Source organism: Elephantulus edwardii, unplaced genomic scaffold (genome assembly GCF_000299155.1).
Source record: "Elephantulus edwardii isolate Elephantulus edwardi_28Jun2011 unplaced genomic scaffold, EleEdw1.0 scaffold00066, whole genome shotgun sequence".
Lineage (NCBI taxonomy): Eukaryota > Metazoa > Chordata > Mammalia > Macroscelidea > Macroscelididae > Elephantulus > Elephantulus edwardii.
This window is the reverse complement of record NW_006399816.1, coordinates 11,048,446-11,065,497: the sequence shown is the minus strand read 5'-3', so window position 1 is coordinate 11,065,497 and position 17,052 is coordinate 11,048,446. Positions and strand designations below refer to the sequence as shown.

At 42.2% G+C, this 17,052-nt stretch overlaps 1 protein-coding gene across 1 annotated transcript in view; it reads left to right on the top strand.

The window, feature by feature from the left end:
* Positions 1–17,052, top strand: part of THSD4 (thrombospondin, type I, domain containing 4) — an 868,930-nt gene that overhangs the window by 378,852 nt on the left and 473,026 nt on the right. Inside the window, exon 6 of the mRNA XM_006888339.1 lies at positions 2,584–2,720. Coding sequence (XP_006888401.1) covers positions 2,584–2,720 — 137 coding nt within the window. The remainder of the gene's footprint in view (positions 1–2,583; positions 2,721–17,052) is intronic.

The following is a 17,052-nucleotide window of genomic DNA, read 5'->3' as shown; positions in this document are numbered from 1 at the left end:
GAGAAAAAGCCTCGTGATATGCTCCCATCAGGATTAAAGTCTCAGGAACCTTTTGAGAGCAGTTCCTCTCTGTCATACAGAGGGACTATATAGTTGGGATTGACTTGACAGCAAACAGCAAGAATGCAGTATTACCCTTTACATTTAGATATGAGTTTTTACTATTGTTGATTCAAAGCAAGAAAAATCAGTCGGCTTCTGCAAGTCTTGCTTGTTTGTTTTTTTTTTTAAGAGAAATGATCCTCAAAATTGGGTGTGTTACCTGAATCACTTGGAAAGTTTGTCAAACTATAGGTTACTAGACTCAAAATATAGGTTACTAGACTCCAGCCTGAGTGTTTCTGGTTCAGAAGGTCTGGGAGGAGATCCAAGAATTTGCAGTTTCAGCAGGTTCCCAGGTGATGCTGATTCTGCTGGTCCAGTGACCACATTTTGAGAAGCATTTCCTTCAGTGTAGAGGAGATGTGCATGAGAGCGGAGAGGGAGTAAAACAAGAAGATAAACAGGAGACGAAGTTTGTACCCACAGCCCCTACTCCATTCCTTAAGCTCACCGCTGGCCTTTGCCCTCTTTTTTTTTATACTAATGAAACCATTACAGGATTTGTTTAAAGACTTATCTTCTACTATCAGAATTGTTATTTTAATCAAAGCTTTTTTTAAAAAAAAAAAAGCCAACCCGGAATGAAGTGACTATTCATGAAAAAAACCTTAACCCGGAGCTTTTCAAATGTATTTTTACACAGAGTGTAAAAGTGAATAAGCAACATGAAAATGTAAGCAGGTTCTATAAAGGTTGTTAAGGGAGTTCTGGTAGCCTAACGGGTAAGGAGATGCACTCCCAAACCAAAGACAGGTGGTTCGAATCCACCAGCGGCTCTGTGTAAGAAAACTGGGCAGTGTCCTCCTCTGTGATTTACAACCTTTGAACACCTGTTAAGAGTCAGGTATAAGTCAGTTGTCACAATGAACAGTAGCAGCAACAGCAAAGTCCTCATCTGACTTTACAAGAAGGACTAGCGGATTGTAGGAAACTTCGTTAGGGATTCAGTTACCCTCAAGTTCCAGTTGTCTACTAAGATCTCCCCCTTTCCTTGTAACACATCTGAAAAGGCAGGAGCACATCTAAATCACACAGACTAGGGACTGGTGTAGACCACTATCCTAGACTTGACCTTATTCTTCTGGGTTATTGTCATGTTGCTATTTGGTGGTTCTTTCCTATCCCGATTGCCTTCTGTTCAGCCATGTGTTTATTCTCAGAATAGTCTTCTATGGTTATGGTTGCAAATACTAAGAAATAAAATTTTAACCATCCAAAAGGGATAGAAATCGTTTTGAGGAAGCCCACCAAAAACTCTTTGCCTTCAAGTCAATTCCAAAACCGTGGAATACAGCTGTCCATAGTGTTTCCAAGATTGAAGAAACTTTAAGCGAGCAGACTGCCACCTCTTTCTCCAAAAGTGCAGCCAGTGGGTTTAAACTGCTGACCTTTTAATTAGCAGCCAAGTGGTTAACTGCTGAGTCACCTGGGTTTGTGGAGGACGCCTAGAGACGTGAAAACCCCAAACCCTTGCCCTGAGTAAGAGTGGGTAAGACAGTGAGCTGCTTAAAGTACCATGTACCTGGACAGTCCCCAGTGTTGTTTCACATAGCTCAGATCTCAGCAGTGAGAGAGCCAGGTCTTGATAGATGGAAAGAGAAAGCTTATCGTCAAGGATTACTTTTGCCACTACCTTGTCACTTCCTTCTGTTGTCTCATTGCACTTTTTTGTCATTGAAGTGATGACTTGATAATTCCCAGGTGCTACCATCTTTCATATTCATTGATTTTTCCAAGATCACCTCTTTTATCTCTTGGGCAGCCAGGGCAAGAAATCAGATCTCTTGACTTCCAAGGTAAAGCTGGAGTCTGTACACAGATCGCTCTGTCTTCCCTGAACCTCGCAGTCCCAGAGGTTCTCTGCTATTTCCTGTTGGCAGTTTTCTCTGGCTTTGGAATAGAAAAGGTTTGCTGCTACAGCAGTCAGGCAGCCACACTGGGGAAAATATGATATACTATGCTGTGTAGGAAAAAGTCAGTGTTACCCAATTCAGCAAGCATATTTTTCAGACAAAGTCAGAGCCCCAAAACACAGTGTGTATGGCTGTATATGCATGTATATGCTGTATATGCATTCGACCTGCAGTTTTAAAAAATATCAGTGTGTGCTTGGCCCAGCTCTCTCTTAGGTTCTGGAAATATATCATGCCAAGGATAATTCTCACCTTTAATTGTGGTGGTGCCGAGCTTGTATTATTTGGAAGCAGGAAATGGTGATAGTTGAACATGGTGAGTGTAATTAATGTTACCGAATTGTACGTCAAAGAATGTTAAAAGGGCAAGTGTTTTGTTGCATGCATATTTATCACAATAAAAAAAGAGAAACGTACATTTTAGGAAATGGCCAAAGAATTTAATTCTAAATTAGGTGAATTTTATCTCAGTAAAATCTGTAGAGGAATCTGCTGATTGTAGCTATGAGGTGATAGCGTTTATACCTCATCTTTGTTTGTTTGTTTGTTTGTTTGTTTGTTTCCCTAGTGAAGGGCAATCGAAAGTGTGAGTTGAACTGCCAAGCAATGGGCTACCGCTTCTACGTGCGACAAGCTGAGAAGGTCATTGATGGCACTCCGTGTGACCTGAACGGCACAGCCATCTGTGTGTCTGGGCAGTGCAAGGTAAGTGCCCTGGACCAGGGTATCTGGAAGAATTATTTTTTATAACGTTTCATTATGATTTGAGTGGAAGTGTACAGAGCAAGTTGGTTTTCCCTTCATTTTGTTTCATGGTGTTGCTAGAACTTCTCACTGTGTATCCCCAGCACTCTTCCCACTTCCTTCCTGTGGTACCCGATTCCATTGGGAATTCTGCTGGTGTTTGATCTGTGGCTGCTGACTGCCTTGTTTGCCAAGGGATAGCCTGCTCCTTCCTCTTCAGCCCTCATCTCGGCCCTGGGAGAAGCATTCTAAGATGGCAGCTTGGTCAGACCTAAGTGTGACTTTTATTTTTTATCTTTGGAAGTAACCATATCTCCCTTGGGCATTACATATATTGAGTGACTTATGTTTATACCATGTGTTTCAGAATGGGCACCATGGTCTTCCTTAGTTCTGAGTCAGAAGTTCTTTATTTACCTCTGAAGTGGAGGTTACGGAAAGGGCATTGTTTGTCCAGTCAAAAAGTGATTGTTGTTGTGAGAGCACCATTTAGGGAACAGCGTAGTTTATCTTGCCTCCCACCAGATGGGGCAGGCTTCCAAATCAGAGTTGTTTAGTGCCTTTTATAGCCCAAGTTGTACTTTAAACAGGAAGCGTTTTCAGCCTCCTTGGGCGTCTGAAGTCCGTTCCAGGAACTCCCGCCCTGCATTCTGCAAACATTCTGGACTTGAAGATCCTTGTGGGATGCTAAACATTGACAGAAGGGTCCATTTGGTTAAAAATAGGTGTCTTGGAGGAGATGGAACAAATTCCATAGTACAGAAAATTTGCAGTTAGACTTTCACTGCCCTTTCATCTATAAATACATTAGTGAATCTGAGACTTTAGTAGGTAAATGATTCTTTGGAGTGCAGGCTAAGAATCTATCTTCATTAATAATAGATCTCAGGACCATGTCTCATCAAAGAACTCTCTGGCCATAAAAACAGAAAGTTCCTTTTATACTTGGAATAAAAATTGCTACAAGGCTTGGTATTATGGCTATTGTAGTATCTGCAAATAATTTATAAGTAAGTGCCTACCTTTCCTCTCTGCTTTTATCTCCCTTCCTTTTTTAAGAAATATGTTGTCGGTTTTTTATTGTTGTATATATTGAGTCAGAACTGACCCTTAATTTAACGTCCATGAGGTTTTTAGAGGGAATAAATTGCACAGAAGGAGATTGCCCATTTCCTCCCTGCAGATCAGCAGGTGGATTGGAACCATGAACCTTTGCATTGGATGAAGAGGTGTTAAATAGGCTCGATAATAACTTATCCCTATGCAGGATGGCAATTCTTATATTTGAGTCAACGTGAAGAAATCAAGTAGCTGTTGATCTGATATCAGAGGTGTGTGAGGTGTCTGGGAAGAACAAAGCCCAGAAGAACTGGGGTGCCTCGGGGAAGAGGCAGGGATGAGATGGGAAGTGCAGCGTCTTCTGGCCTACAGTGTTCCACTCCTTCTGGGAAGGCCATTGATTGCACCTCCCTCTCTCTGAGTCCCAGTGTTCTCAGTGTTCAATTAGGACTTGGATTCTTCAGTCTCTTCTTCTCAATGTTGCCTAGTCTGAGCTGGAGGACCGCAAAGTAGCCTAGCTTTTTCATTCTGGTCCCAAATCAACATATATTTCCTGCCAGAGAGTACTGCTGGGGAACAGTGTAATGCAGTGATTTAACACATGCCCTCGGAAGTCAGAGTGCCTTTGTTCAAATCCACTTACTAACTATATGGCACTAGAGAAATTGTTGTGTTCTTGTTTTGAATGAGGAGGATGGTGCCCACATCCTGTGATGCCGTAGAGAATCAGGAGCTCTTCAGGTCCTTACGGCAGAGCCTAGCACTTCAGGCCTTATGGCAGGGCCTAGCACTTCAGGTCTTACAGCAGGGTCTAGCCCTACAGGTCTTACAGCAGGGCCTAGCCCTTCAGGCCTTCTGGCAGGGCCTGGCACACCCCGAAGCATCCTGACACTTAGTATAGCAGTGGTAAATGCGTCCTAATGTATGTAAGTTTTCTATGGAAAAAAAAAGTTTTAAGGTTTTTTTTTATGTAAAATTCATGTTGGTTTTTGGAGCAGTGTTCTCACACTGTGGTATGAATCACAGGGCAGGGGAGAGTTTATAAATTGCAGAGTCTGATTCAGGAGGTCTAGGAGTGGTGGTAACAGGTCACCCGGTACCTCAGATTAAGCACTCATCTGTAAATCAAACGTCAACAGTTTGAATCCACCAGCTGCCCCTTGGGAAGAGGATGAAGCCGCCTCTTCCTGTAGCCGATCTCAGCTTTGGAAACCTTCTGGACCTTTCTGTAGGATCTCTGTGAGTCAGATTCAACTGGCCAGACAAGGGGTGTGGAATCTGCATTTTCAACAAGCTCAAGGGTGGTATCAAGGCCGCTGGTTTGTGAAGCATTCTTTGTGTAGAAAGGTGTTAAGAGACACTGTGATGGAAATGGAGCTCACAAAGAACCAGAGAGGAAAATAAAGAATGGTGACATGACTTGGAAAGAAGATGAAATCTTCTCTTCCTGCGGAGGTTGGAGTGTGCATTCTTGGAGCTGCATTAAGTGTTCTGTGTTGATGATGTGGAAGAGAAGCAAGCACTTACAGGGACATGAGTATAGTTTCTTAGTAATTGGTGAAAACTGTTCAGAGCGCCAGCCAACACACTTTGCAGATGATAATCGCCAAGGGTCTGGAACAAACACTCCCCAGGATGTGAGTATATTAATAAGAGTCTGATGTTGGAGGGCTACTTTGACATTACTTTTTATGTGTTTTTCTGTGTATTTGCCTGAGATTTCCTCATTGAAGTTGTTGGAACCACTCACTAGCCGGTCCTCTTTAGAACTCCAGTTTAAATAATCAGAAGGACATTTGCTTCCCAGGCTGCAGTTTTGTTTACTTTGCAACTTTCAAAGGGCAGAGTGCTTTTTTCTGCATATTTTGATTACAAGCCCAGAATTCACGTCGGTATCTGTACCTCCCTGACCTATGGCTGAGAGGACAGCTCTCTCTCTGATGCGGGTGTCTGAGTCTAAAATCATTCCAGAAAGGCTCTCTTGGCCACATAAAGTTAAAATAACAATACAGGCCTGCAACAAAAGGTAATAAAAGGTGACAAGTGCTAAAGAAGAATATGAGATAGACCCACAAAAGGAAAGTAGGGGAGGGGGACGCCCTCTTCAAACCAAGCCAAATAAAGTCCCCAGGCCTGCTGACAGAAGCGCCCCCTCGTGGCCATGGATGGAGTTACTCTGCCTTTTAGATCAGAGGTTGGAAGAGAAGTAGGAAGAAAGCAGATGCTTGACGTGGCTGGGTAATGCAAAAGGTTGATCACTCAGCTGCAAACCAGAAAGCTGGCATTTTGGATCCATTCACAGGAGCCTTGGAAGAAAGGCCTGGAAGTTTACTACTGAAAAGTCAGCCACTGAAACCTTCGTGGAGCATAGTTCGGCTCTGGCACACAGGATTACCCTGAGCTGGGGTTAACTTGAGGACAGCTGGTGAGCTATGGATTGGTGGAGCATGAGGAGAGGTGTGGAAAATAGGGGTCCCTGTGCAGCCCCTCAATGCCGGGTGACATTTCCTTTCATGATTGGGATTCAAGGAGGTCCAAGTGTTATCCTTAGGCTAAAGACAACACACGCATAGGCATTTAAGGAGCACAGTGAATAGGTATTCTGTATTTTCCGAAAGGCAAGATAATGAGATTCTGCCTTTTTCATCAGAGACCGACAGAGATTTTTCTTTTTATATCCCAAATGCTTCCCACTAGTCACCAAAGAGGAATGCATGGCCAGTTTTTTGAGAGGCCCTGCGGTACAGTAATTGTTGATCCAGACCTGCCCAATAATTGTCATTTATGAGGATGAAATAGCACTCAAGCCAATAACATAATAATAATTTCTGTAATTTTTTTTAAATTATCTCTGCTTTAAACTCTTTTAATTAAAAAAAAATCATAGTTTGAGGTGCATGTATTCTTTTCTCCACAGTATAATTGGCTAGCATGGCCTAGTGGATAAGGAGTTGCACTGCCAATCCAAAGGCAAGTGGTTCAAATCTGCTGCTCTGAGGGATAAAAATGGTCACTCTCCTTTTGTGTGATTTATAGCCTCTGAAAACCCACTGAAATGTCAGCTATGAGTTGATCCAACCCAAAGGTAAAGAGTTGAGTTTGCGTTATAATAAAAAGAAATGAAACTTTGCAGGTATAAAGGATAGCAGTCATTTGAAAGACTAGGGTTATTCCAATAACGTACTAGAGGAAAGTAGCCTTAGCTCCATGGAGTTCGGCCTTTTAAGACCTCAGGCTTCCAGGCTCAACTGATCTTGAATCACCTTCTACTTCTACCCACTCTCCTTCCCCCTATGGTGGTGAAGGAACGGTCTTTGAAGAAGTACCTTGAAATAAAGAAGCTCCTGCCACAACTCAAAGAGGGTAGATGCTTGAGCAGAGGCAAATTAGCAAGGAGCCTTTTCTGCAAAGAAACCTTGTGCCAGGCACTGCTGTCTGTGCAAAGCTCTATACAATCCCGTGTGCCAGAGCCGAGCTATGCTCCACAAAGGCTTCAGTGGCCGACCTGTCAGTAGTAAACCTCCAGGCATTTCTTCCAAGGCTCCTGTGAGTGGATCCAAAATGCCAGCCTTCTGGATAGCAGCTGAGTGATTAACCTTTTGCATTACCCAGCCACATCAAACGTCTGCATTCTTCCTGCTCCTCTTCCAACCTTTGCTTTAAAAGGTAGAGCAACACTGCTATATGTACAAAATGATATTAATTCCTCTATCTTTACATTCACTCGGTCAAATAGGAATTCATAAACCCCTTTTACACAGCATTTTTTGTGGAGATTAAACTAGTATATGAGCCTGATATACACTGTTGGTTACTGTTGGGTTGATTTCTGCTAATAGAGATGCTGTAACAGAGTAGAACTGCCCCAGGGGATTACCAAGGCTGTAAATCCTTTCTGAATATAAAATCCTTCCTTTTCCCCCCCAGAATTGCTGGAGGACTTGAACTGCTGACCTTTAATCAGTCATCATCTAAGCTTAAACACTGGTGCTACATTAAAAAAAAAAACAAAACCAAAAACCCCAAACAGTAAATTGGCACTGCTGCTGAGTCAATTCCAGCCCACCGTGAGCCTGTGCAGATTGGCGTAGAGCTCCTGAGGGCTTTATTTTTTATTTTTTTATTATTTTGTATGTGTGTACCGTCAAATTGGATCTGACTGGTACAGGAGGAGATGGCCCCTCCTTCTCTGGCAGAGCATCCGGTGGATTCGAACCGCATATCTCTGGGATTGCAGTGCAGCTTCTTGCCACTAGGCCACCAGAGCTCCCCTTCCTGAGGGCTTTTGATGGCTGGCTCCTCTCAGATCACCAGGACTTTCTTTCAAGGCACTTCAGGATGGACTTTAATCTTCAACGAGTGACACTAATCACTGACACCATCCAGGAACTCCAACTGCTGCATAGAAGTTTATAATTCATATTGGCTTTTTAGATTGAACTGTTCATTGGAATAGAAAAAAGTTTCTATATGATCTAGAAGAAAACCCCATACATTCTGCCTCTTTCCTCTTCTGATTTTATTCCCTCTTTTACTCCCTCTTTCCAAAACACAGATGGACTTTCTGAAAAGGCAAATTTGAATATGACTTCCTTTTGCTTTAAAGTTCTGGATGGCTCAGTATTGCCTGTGGAATTGAATTGGAACCTCTCAGCCCAGGACCTCTATTGTTTGTCTCCTACCAACCCCCAGGCGTCACCAGCACAAGCTGTGCTGAATCACATCCCTCCCCAGGCCAGGCTTCCTGGTCATCTTTCCTAGGAATACACTCAGAGCTCTGTGGCCTGCTGTCCTGTGCATCTCTATCTAGCTGGTGGACCTGCACTAAAGCCTCTACCCCCCCCCCTCCCCGATCTCACTCGACCTCCATTGACCCATGTGCCTTTTCTATTCTTCTGCCCTTACTTTATTGGACCTGTTTGTTTCCCTCACCCTCCATTAACACCCTCCCCCTGTGATATTGGGAACAATTCCAGGGCTTTCACTCATAGCAAAATGCCTGCTCTTAAAGTAAATGTTTAAATGAATTAAAATACTCTTGGACTTGAAATGTTGGATTTTTTGCAATGGAAATTAGTCTCAACGCTGCCTGGGCTTTCTTATTTTGAGTTTGGATATCACATGGGTTCAGATAAAACAAGAGAATGAAGCCCTGGACCACACCCCCAGAACTCAGAGGCCTGAAGGTCAGGGGAGGATTCTTGGCAGCTCCCCGCATGCTTCTTTCTCCCTCATCTTGTTTTCTCTCTTGTTCATGCTGAATGTTTGGAGTCTCTTCAGAGCAAAGGATGGAAGAGCCTAAGAAAGTTTGAAAGCTTATGTTCCTGTGGTAGTTTCTGTGGAGGAGAAAGGACCCGCCTTTGGCCCTCCAGCTGTCACTCTGCACATCACATCCCTCAGTCACTCATCGCCTTCCACATGGGGCGTCTCCCACATCACAGGATTCACCATACCCAGTGTGGGCTTTGATACCTGCTGCCCTGGCTGGGACACCACTTGGCTTCAATTAGGACCCATCAGCTGACAAGTTTTTATTTATTCTGTAAATGAAAGGTAACTGTTTCCACATGTTCACAGATAACTATGATGGACCAGTAGTTCCCCAGCCTGACTTGGGAAGAATAATATAATCAGGGGTAGGGGCAGTGGAGGGGTGTGTGTGTGTGTTTGTATACGTACTTGTGTCTGTGTTTTCAGGCCTCTGATTTCTGTCAAGGGAGCTCTGGTGGCATGGTCCATAGGGAATTTTACTGCAAACCTAGAGGCTGAGTCTCTGGTGGTGCAAATTCAACAGAGGTTCCTTGGTAGAAAGATGGGCAATCTCCTCTCATACCTTGTAAAGCCTCAGAAACCCAATGGAGGATCAGTGAGTTGAGTCGATTCTTAGTAGACAGCAGTGGGAGTGTTTGGATTTCTGTCAGAGGAGCTCTGGTGGTACAGTTAAAAGCATGCAGGTATAACAAAATTTCAGAGGTTTGAACTCATTGGAAGGTGAGAGATGAAGTAGTCTGCTGCTACAAATTATAGTCTCATTTATGGGAAATATACCCTAAAGAAACCATAACTGCCACCCAGGCATATATGTGCACACTCATGTTTATTGTGGCTTTCTTCACAATAACAAAGAGTTGGAAACAACTTAAGTGCCCATCAACAAACGAATGGATATAGAAGCTCTGGTATATTCACACAATGGAATTCTATGCTGCATTGAAAAACAAGGAACTCATGAAATATTATTTAGAATTAGTGACCCCGGAGGACATTATGCTTAGTGAAATATCTCAGTCACAAATGGACAAATACTGTATAATGCCGCTGTTGTAGAACATGACTGGCATCTGAGTTGGGGTGAGACTGAGAAAAATTGGACAAATTATGTATAGTGCATTGAAACAGATGAGGGAGAGAACAGTTTAAAAGTGATATATTATGGTTATCATAAGAGTCCAGAATGAAGGTTGCATAGTGGAATGTACCCGGGATGGAGGGTTGGGGGGTGTGATTGTATACCAACTGAAGGAATTTTTCTTTTACTTTGCAAAGAGGAACGAACTGGGGGCGGGGTGGGGTGGACAGGGAGAAAAAGGCAACCATGAATGAATGGAAATCCAAAATCTCTGTAAATGTTCATTAAAATTAATAAAATGAAATTTTAAAAAAATGCAGTCTAAGAAAACTTTACAGCAGTTGTACTCTGGCTTACAGGGTGGCTACGAGTTGGAATTGACTCAGTGGCTGTTTGGCTTTTAATTTCTTTCAGGAACTCTGGTAGCACAGTGGTTAAAGTGCTTAGCTGCTGATGGCAATGCTGGGCTTACCATCTGCTGCATGGGAGAAAGATGGGACGGTCTGCTTCTGTAAAGGTTACAGCTTAGAAAATTCACTCTGTCCTATGGAGGTGACTGTAACAATGGGCTCAAGTATTCACAGGTGATGAGGATGGCCCAGGATAAAGCAGGGTTCAGATACGTTGTTCTGAGGGTCGCTGTGAGCTGTAGTCAACTTGATGGCAACAACGATAGATGTATGACCTCCATCTTTACGAACACCATTGTGTTTTCTGAACCAAAAGAGCAGACCCTGTTCATTTCCCCTAAGTTGCTTTATTGTTATGGTTGTTGCCCCCTGCATTTTGGACTTTTTTAGATGCTTATTGGTTTTGAGTGAAAGAAAACCGAGAGAATAATTAGAATGGCTCTCTCTGTCCACCCCCAGGCATTTGCCTGATTCAGTCTTTAAATAAGGTGGAGAGCTTTTCAGCTACTTTAATTCAGAGCCCACGGGACACTTTCTTCCTCTGAATCTGTGACTCCCTTCCGTGTTCCCTACACCTAACAAAGTGTGTTCTAAAAATAATTTCTGCTATGACTGTCACAATGCCTGTATTATGTGATATTTCTTTTGATAAATATCCGAGATCCCAAAGAAAAGAAATAGAATGCTATGCATATTTGAATTCTGAATACTTAACACATTTGAACAGTTAGATACATGTTTTCTTTTCTGAAATGTCTGAGTGGATGAACAAGCTAGAAACTGGCTGTGAAATTGCCTTTCCTGAAAGTAATCAAGAATAAGATGAAGAATACACATTAAAATGAGCCCAAGCCATGTTCCCGGGGCCTCTTGAAATATTAAACTGAGAGATAATGTTTCATTTCTTTTCTACTTTTTGTTATTCTTATTCACTCATGAAGAATGCTGCCTAGCCACCCCTCCAAAAAAGACTTTATTAGATTGAATAACTAATACACATTAAAATAACTACTCATTAGAAAGCTAAGTAATGGCAATACTAGTTACGGAAGCAAATCATCTTGATTACTCCCTGTCATTCATAGGGTTAGGTGTTGAAGATGAAGCCATGCAGATGTCTAACGTGGATATCTATTGGAGAGTGTAGTGATCAAAAAGTTCATTACAAGGAAACTGTTGTTGTTAGGTGCCATTGACCAGACTGAGATAACAACCCTATGTAGAAGCGAACAGAATCCTGTCTAACCCTGTGCCAACTTCACAGTCACTGCTGGGCTTAAACCCACTGTTATAGCCACTATGCCAATCCACCTTATTATGTGTTTTCTTCTTTTTCTCTGACCTTCCACTTTGTTAAGAACAATGTCCTTCTCCAGGGACTGGGCCCTCCTAATAACATGCCCTAAGTATGTGGGACTCATAGCGATAACAACACAACAACAAGTATGTGGGCTGAGGTCTCATCATCTTCACTTCTAAAGAGCATTCTGGTTGCATTTTTCCCCAGGACAGATTTATTCATTCTTTTTGACAGTTCATAGTCTAGTACATATTTGTCACCATCGTCCCAACTCAAGGACATCAATTCTTCAGTCTTCCAATTCTTCCAATTCAAGGACATCAATTCTTCAGTCTTTTCACAGTAACTATGTTATAGAAGTTTATAGAGTTTTCAAAGGCCTGTTATTTAGGAAGTAGATGGCTCATCCTGTTTCCTAGTCAGTCTTAATCAGGGAGCTCCTCTACCAAAACCTCTCCACGATGGGAAACCCTATGGCATTTGATACATGAGTGGCACAGATTTCAGTATCATAGCAACCCCAAGTTTTTTCAGTACAGCAAACTGACAGACAAGTGATTTATCACTTAGAACAACATTCTCTCCAAGCACAATTAATACCAGGCCCTTTGGCCTGTGGCCCTCGGACCCAACTGACTTTTATATACCAAGGACCACCCACCAGATCCTGTTTGCCTAAACAAGAGGCTTCCCACCCATAGCTGATTGTAAATGAAATCAGAAACAGCCATTCAGCTTATACTTGATTGCTGCAATCCGAGCTGATGTGCTCTTTGGAGGCAAGAATGTTGAGGCTTTTGTCTCAACAACTATGAGTTGTGCTTGACTTGACAACACCTAACAGCAATAACATGTTATAAAAAATAACATAGTTTGGATAAGACACACTTCACTCTTTAACATGACATCTTTGCTCCTTAGCACATTAAGAGGTCCTTGACAGCTGATTTTCCCATTATGGTATGTTTAATTTCTTAATTGCTTCTTCCATTGAATGTTAATTACAAATGCACATAAAATGAAATCTTTGACACTTATCAACCTTTTCTCTATTTATCATCATGCTAATTATTGGTCTATTTGCGAGAATCTTGTTTTCATCATGTTGAGGTGGAATTCATACTGAAGTCTTTCCGTTTCATCAGTAAGTGCTTCAAGTCTTAAACAACATGAACTAAATAGGGTAGAGAAATTATGAGTAGGTGGGGATGTGGATATGTGTTAGCTACAGTGTTAAAGAACAGTATCTAAAGAAAGGACATTTCTTTCATCTAAAGGAAACATGATGAGAAAGAGAGATGAACCAACGGGTGTGTGTGTGTGTTGGGTGTGTGCGTGCGTGCGTGTGTGTGTGTGTGTGTGTGTGCACGCGTGCACATGCAATACCTTTGCAAAGTGTTAAGAAGTAGATACGTGTTGCAATTACAGTTTTATGTCTCTTTCCACTCTCTGTCCTTGGGCTTATCTGGTCCCCTCTTGATTGGGCCATTCTTGGTTCTCCCAGGTACCCACACTTCTCCAACACTTGCTGACCTTAATTGTAGAAAGCCTTCCAGTTAGCTATTGTCTAGGCCCAGAAAGCCTCCCCTGGAGACTGGTTGACATAATAGGTTGATAATGAACTTTGGGGATCAGCCAGAATCTCTCATTGTATAACTGATGAATGAGGTAGGATATCCCCAGAACCTCCCACCTCCTCCTCAGAAGAGAGGAGATCTCTTCTCCTCAAGCTTCCTAAAGGAATGCTCCCCTAAACTCCCCAAAATTGCCATCATGCCCAACGCACAGTGACCCATGTGTTAAAAAGTAGAACAGCGCCACAGGTCACAAGATGCTGACCTTTTTTAGAAGCAAATCACCAGGACTTTTTTCCATGGCACTTTTGGGTTGGTGAGAACCATTAATTGTATGCTCCATACACAAGTGCCTTTAGCCACTTGCACTACCACCCAGCAATTCATAATAAGCCCCCAAGGGAAACTTATGAATTATTTTGAGCATCTAGCTGCCTTGGCAGGGGTAGTGATTGGTAGAGGGTCAGTTAAAGAAGGAAGACCCGCGAGGAGATGGTTTGACTCAATGTCTGTAACAATGGCTATAGTATAGGAGAGGTCTTGAGTATGACACAGAATAGGCCAAGGTTCATGTATGCTCTTCATAGGGTCACCCTGACATGTACTCAACTAGACAGCATCTAACAACAACAAAGTGATTGTTATTTGGGGCAGAGATATGAGGGGACTTTTCTCTGGGCTGGAGAAATATTGTATCCCCATCCCAATCCACTCCAATTCCTGCCCTGCCTCACCCTTTCCTTAGCAAGGGCACTAAGTTAAACCAAGCCCAGACTAAAATCTCAGTCTGATCCGTTAATGGTATAAAACTCCAGACTCACCATGCATCTCCCATTGTGCACCAGGTCATCAGCATGGATATTGTTCTGCAGGCATATAATACAGCCTCAGGAGTGCAGAAGACTGCTGTGTATGGAAAGCCCATGCAGTTTCTATTCAGACTAATAAGGCCGAGGGGAGCAGTAGCCCCCTTTCCCTCTGGTGCTTGTACACATTCTTGTTGAATCACCTCATGTTCTTTACTAGAAATACCAAAGTGGGATCAGACTTTTTAGTGTAGACTGCTAAGCCCAAGTAGAGCCTGATAATATAAGTAAGGATGTGAAAGGGAAAGGAAATATGGCAACCTTCAGTGTTATAGATAGAACTGTGCCCCCCCCCAAAAAAAAAGTATGTATAAAGAATCTTTATAATGGTTCCCTGTGATCTGATAAACCAAATAGTTGTAGGAGGATTTGTGGTGGAATTCAACACTCGGTAATGCCATCACAGCCTTAAGGAGAGTTCCTCTAGAGTGTAGCCTATAGTACCTTCTATGTCACTAGGGATAAAAGAAAATAAAAATAAATAAAATGTAATACCTTAACAAAAAAAGTAAGAAATACAAAAACAAGTGGGAATCCAGCTGAGAAGGGGAGACCTTTTGTTATCACCAAAATACAATCTTAGTCTGACTGGCTAGTAGGGAGTGTTTCCTAAGCCCCTACATGAGGAAAGTCCTTGACACTGGAGAAGACCAAAACAGAGGGAGCTCTCAGGGGAACACCAGGTCTTCAGATGCTGAAGAAAACAAGGACATTCCTCCATACCAAACAGACAGAGAGGCCCTTTCCCTAGACCTGGCATCTTGAATTTGGACTTCTAGTCTCATAAACTCTAAGAGAATAGATTTCTGTTTGTTGAAACCATCCATTTGGTGGTTATAACAGTATTAAAAAATTAAGAAACCAAACTTGAGACATCACATTTAAAATTCTCAGTCATCAATCCTGACTCATAAAAACCCTACTGAAAGACTTCAACTGTCCTATAGTGTTTTCTGTACATATTACTCATCAGGTTTTTCTTCTATAAATATCAGAGTATGTATGGGAACAGTTTACCAGGTCTTTTCTTGCATGGAGTTGTTGATGGACTTGAACCAATGACCTTTGAATTAGCAATCTTCCATTTACCTTTAGGCTTCTGTATGCTGTTGAGTCAATTCTAAATTGTAGTGAGCCCGTAGTCAGAGTAGAACCACCAAATGGGTCCAAAGCTGTAATCTTTGTAGAAGCAAGTGTCCAGGTCTTTTTTCCCCAAGGAGTAGATGATGGACTTGAACTGTTGACATTCCTTTTAGCACATAAGTGCTTAACAGTTGTACCACCAGGGCTCTTTACCAAAGCTCTGGTGGCTGAGACTATAGGGAGCTGCTCTGCTAATCCAAAGATGGTGCCTCTCCGGGTTCGAATCCGCCAGCAACTCCAAGGGAGAAAGACGCACAGTCTTCTCTAAAGCAGCTACTACAGCTTCCAAAACCCACTGAGGGGTCAGTTTTGAGTTGGTCCCTTGACTGCAATGAGTTGGAATGAGAGTTTGTTATTCATAGTGACCCTGTGTACATCAGAAGACAGCAATGCCAGATCTTGTGCCATCCTTCCATCTCTTTGCATTTGGGGGCATTGTATTAACCGCTATGTTGAGCTGTCTCATTGAAGGTCTATCTCTGTTACTCTGTCAAAGTCAAAACTCATAGCTGATCCTCTAATGTCTCTTGCAAGGCTGTGAATCATACAGAAGGAGATTACCCATCTTTCTTCCTCAGAGAAGCTAATGGATTCAGACCTTTGGGTTTGAAGCATGACTCCCTAGGGACTAACCCACCATAGATCCCTGAGTAATCAGGTCCAACTAAGTAGTCAGTAGTACTGTGCATACTGCTAAGAAAACCTTGGAACATATCCTGAGGTGTTGTGTAAGTAGGTAATAATGTGTATTTGAAGATAAAGTATTTAAAATCCTTTGTTTCACATTTTTCTATAGCTAACATATTCACTGCACTGTCCTCCTCCTACACACAGAACAACCATTATTTGCTAGTTTGTGTGTTTCTGCCTTGTTTTTGACATGATCTCCCATTAGACAGATACACTGGCAGCAGCAATGGGCTCAGCACAGCAACGATTATGAGAATGGCAGTATTAGACAGTGCTTCACTCTGTTACACAGAGGTCATTATGAGTCATTGCCAACTCAAGAGCACAGAACAACAGTGGTTATATATTTTATGTAGTGTTCTGTACCTTGTTTAGGAGTGCTGGTTTCTAAGTCTATGGTCAGTTGTGCTCCATATTCAAAGCCTCTCTCTTGTGATTTGAATCCACCAGCAACTTCAAGGGAAAAGGATGGACATTCTCCTCCCATGCAATTTACAGCCTCAGAAACCCAACGGAGGGTCAGTTATGAGTCTGTTTCAACTCTGTGGCCATGGGTTTGAGTTTTTGAGTTGTACTTACTTTCCTTCCTTAACATGTCTTGAAGAATTTTCACATCAATATCTAAAATCAAGTCATAATTTATTTAGTCAGGCTGCACATTTAAGTTGTGCTCAATCTTTTACCATCTAAGAAATATTGCCATAAGTACTCTTTTTTAAAATATTTTTATTGTTGTATATTTTCTTTCCCCCTTCCCCAGTCAATCCCACAATGCACCCTTTGTTCCAGATTGTTCTCATACATATAATGCCTAGTCATATATTCCTTTCATTCCTTTCTTTACCTTATGTGTTCTAATGCAGTGTTCATTATCTATCCACTCTTTCCCCGTTCTCTCCCTA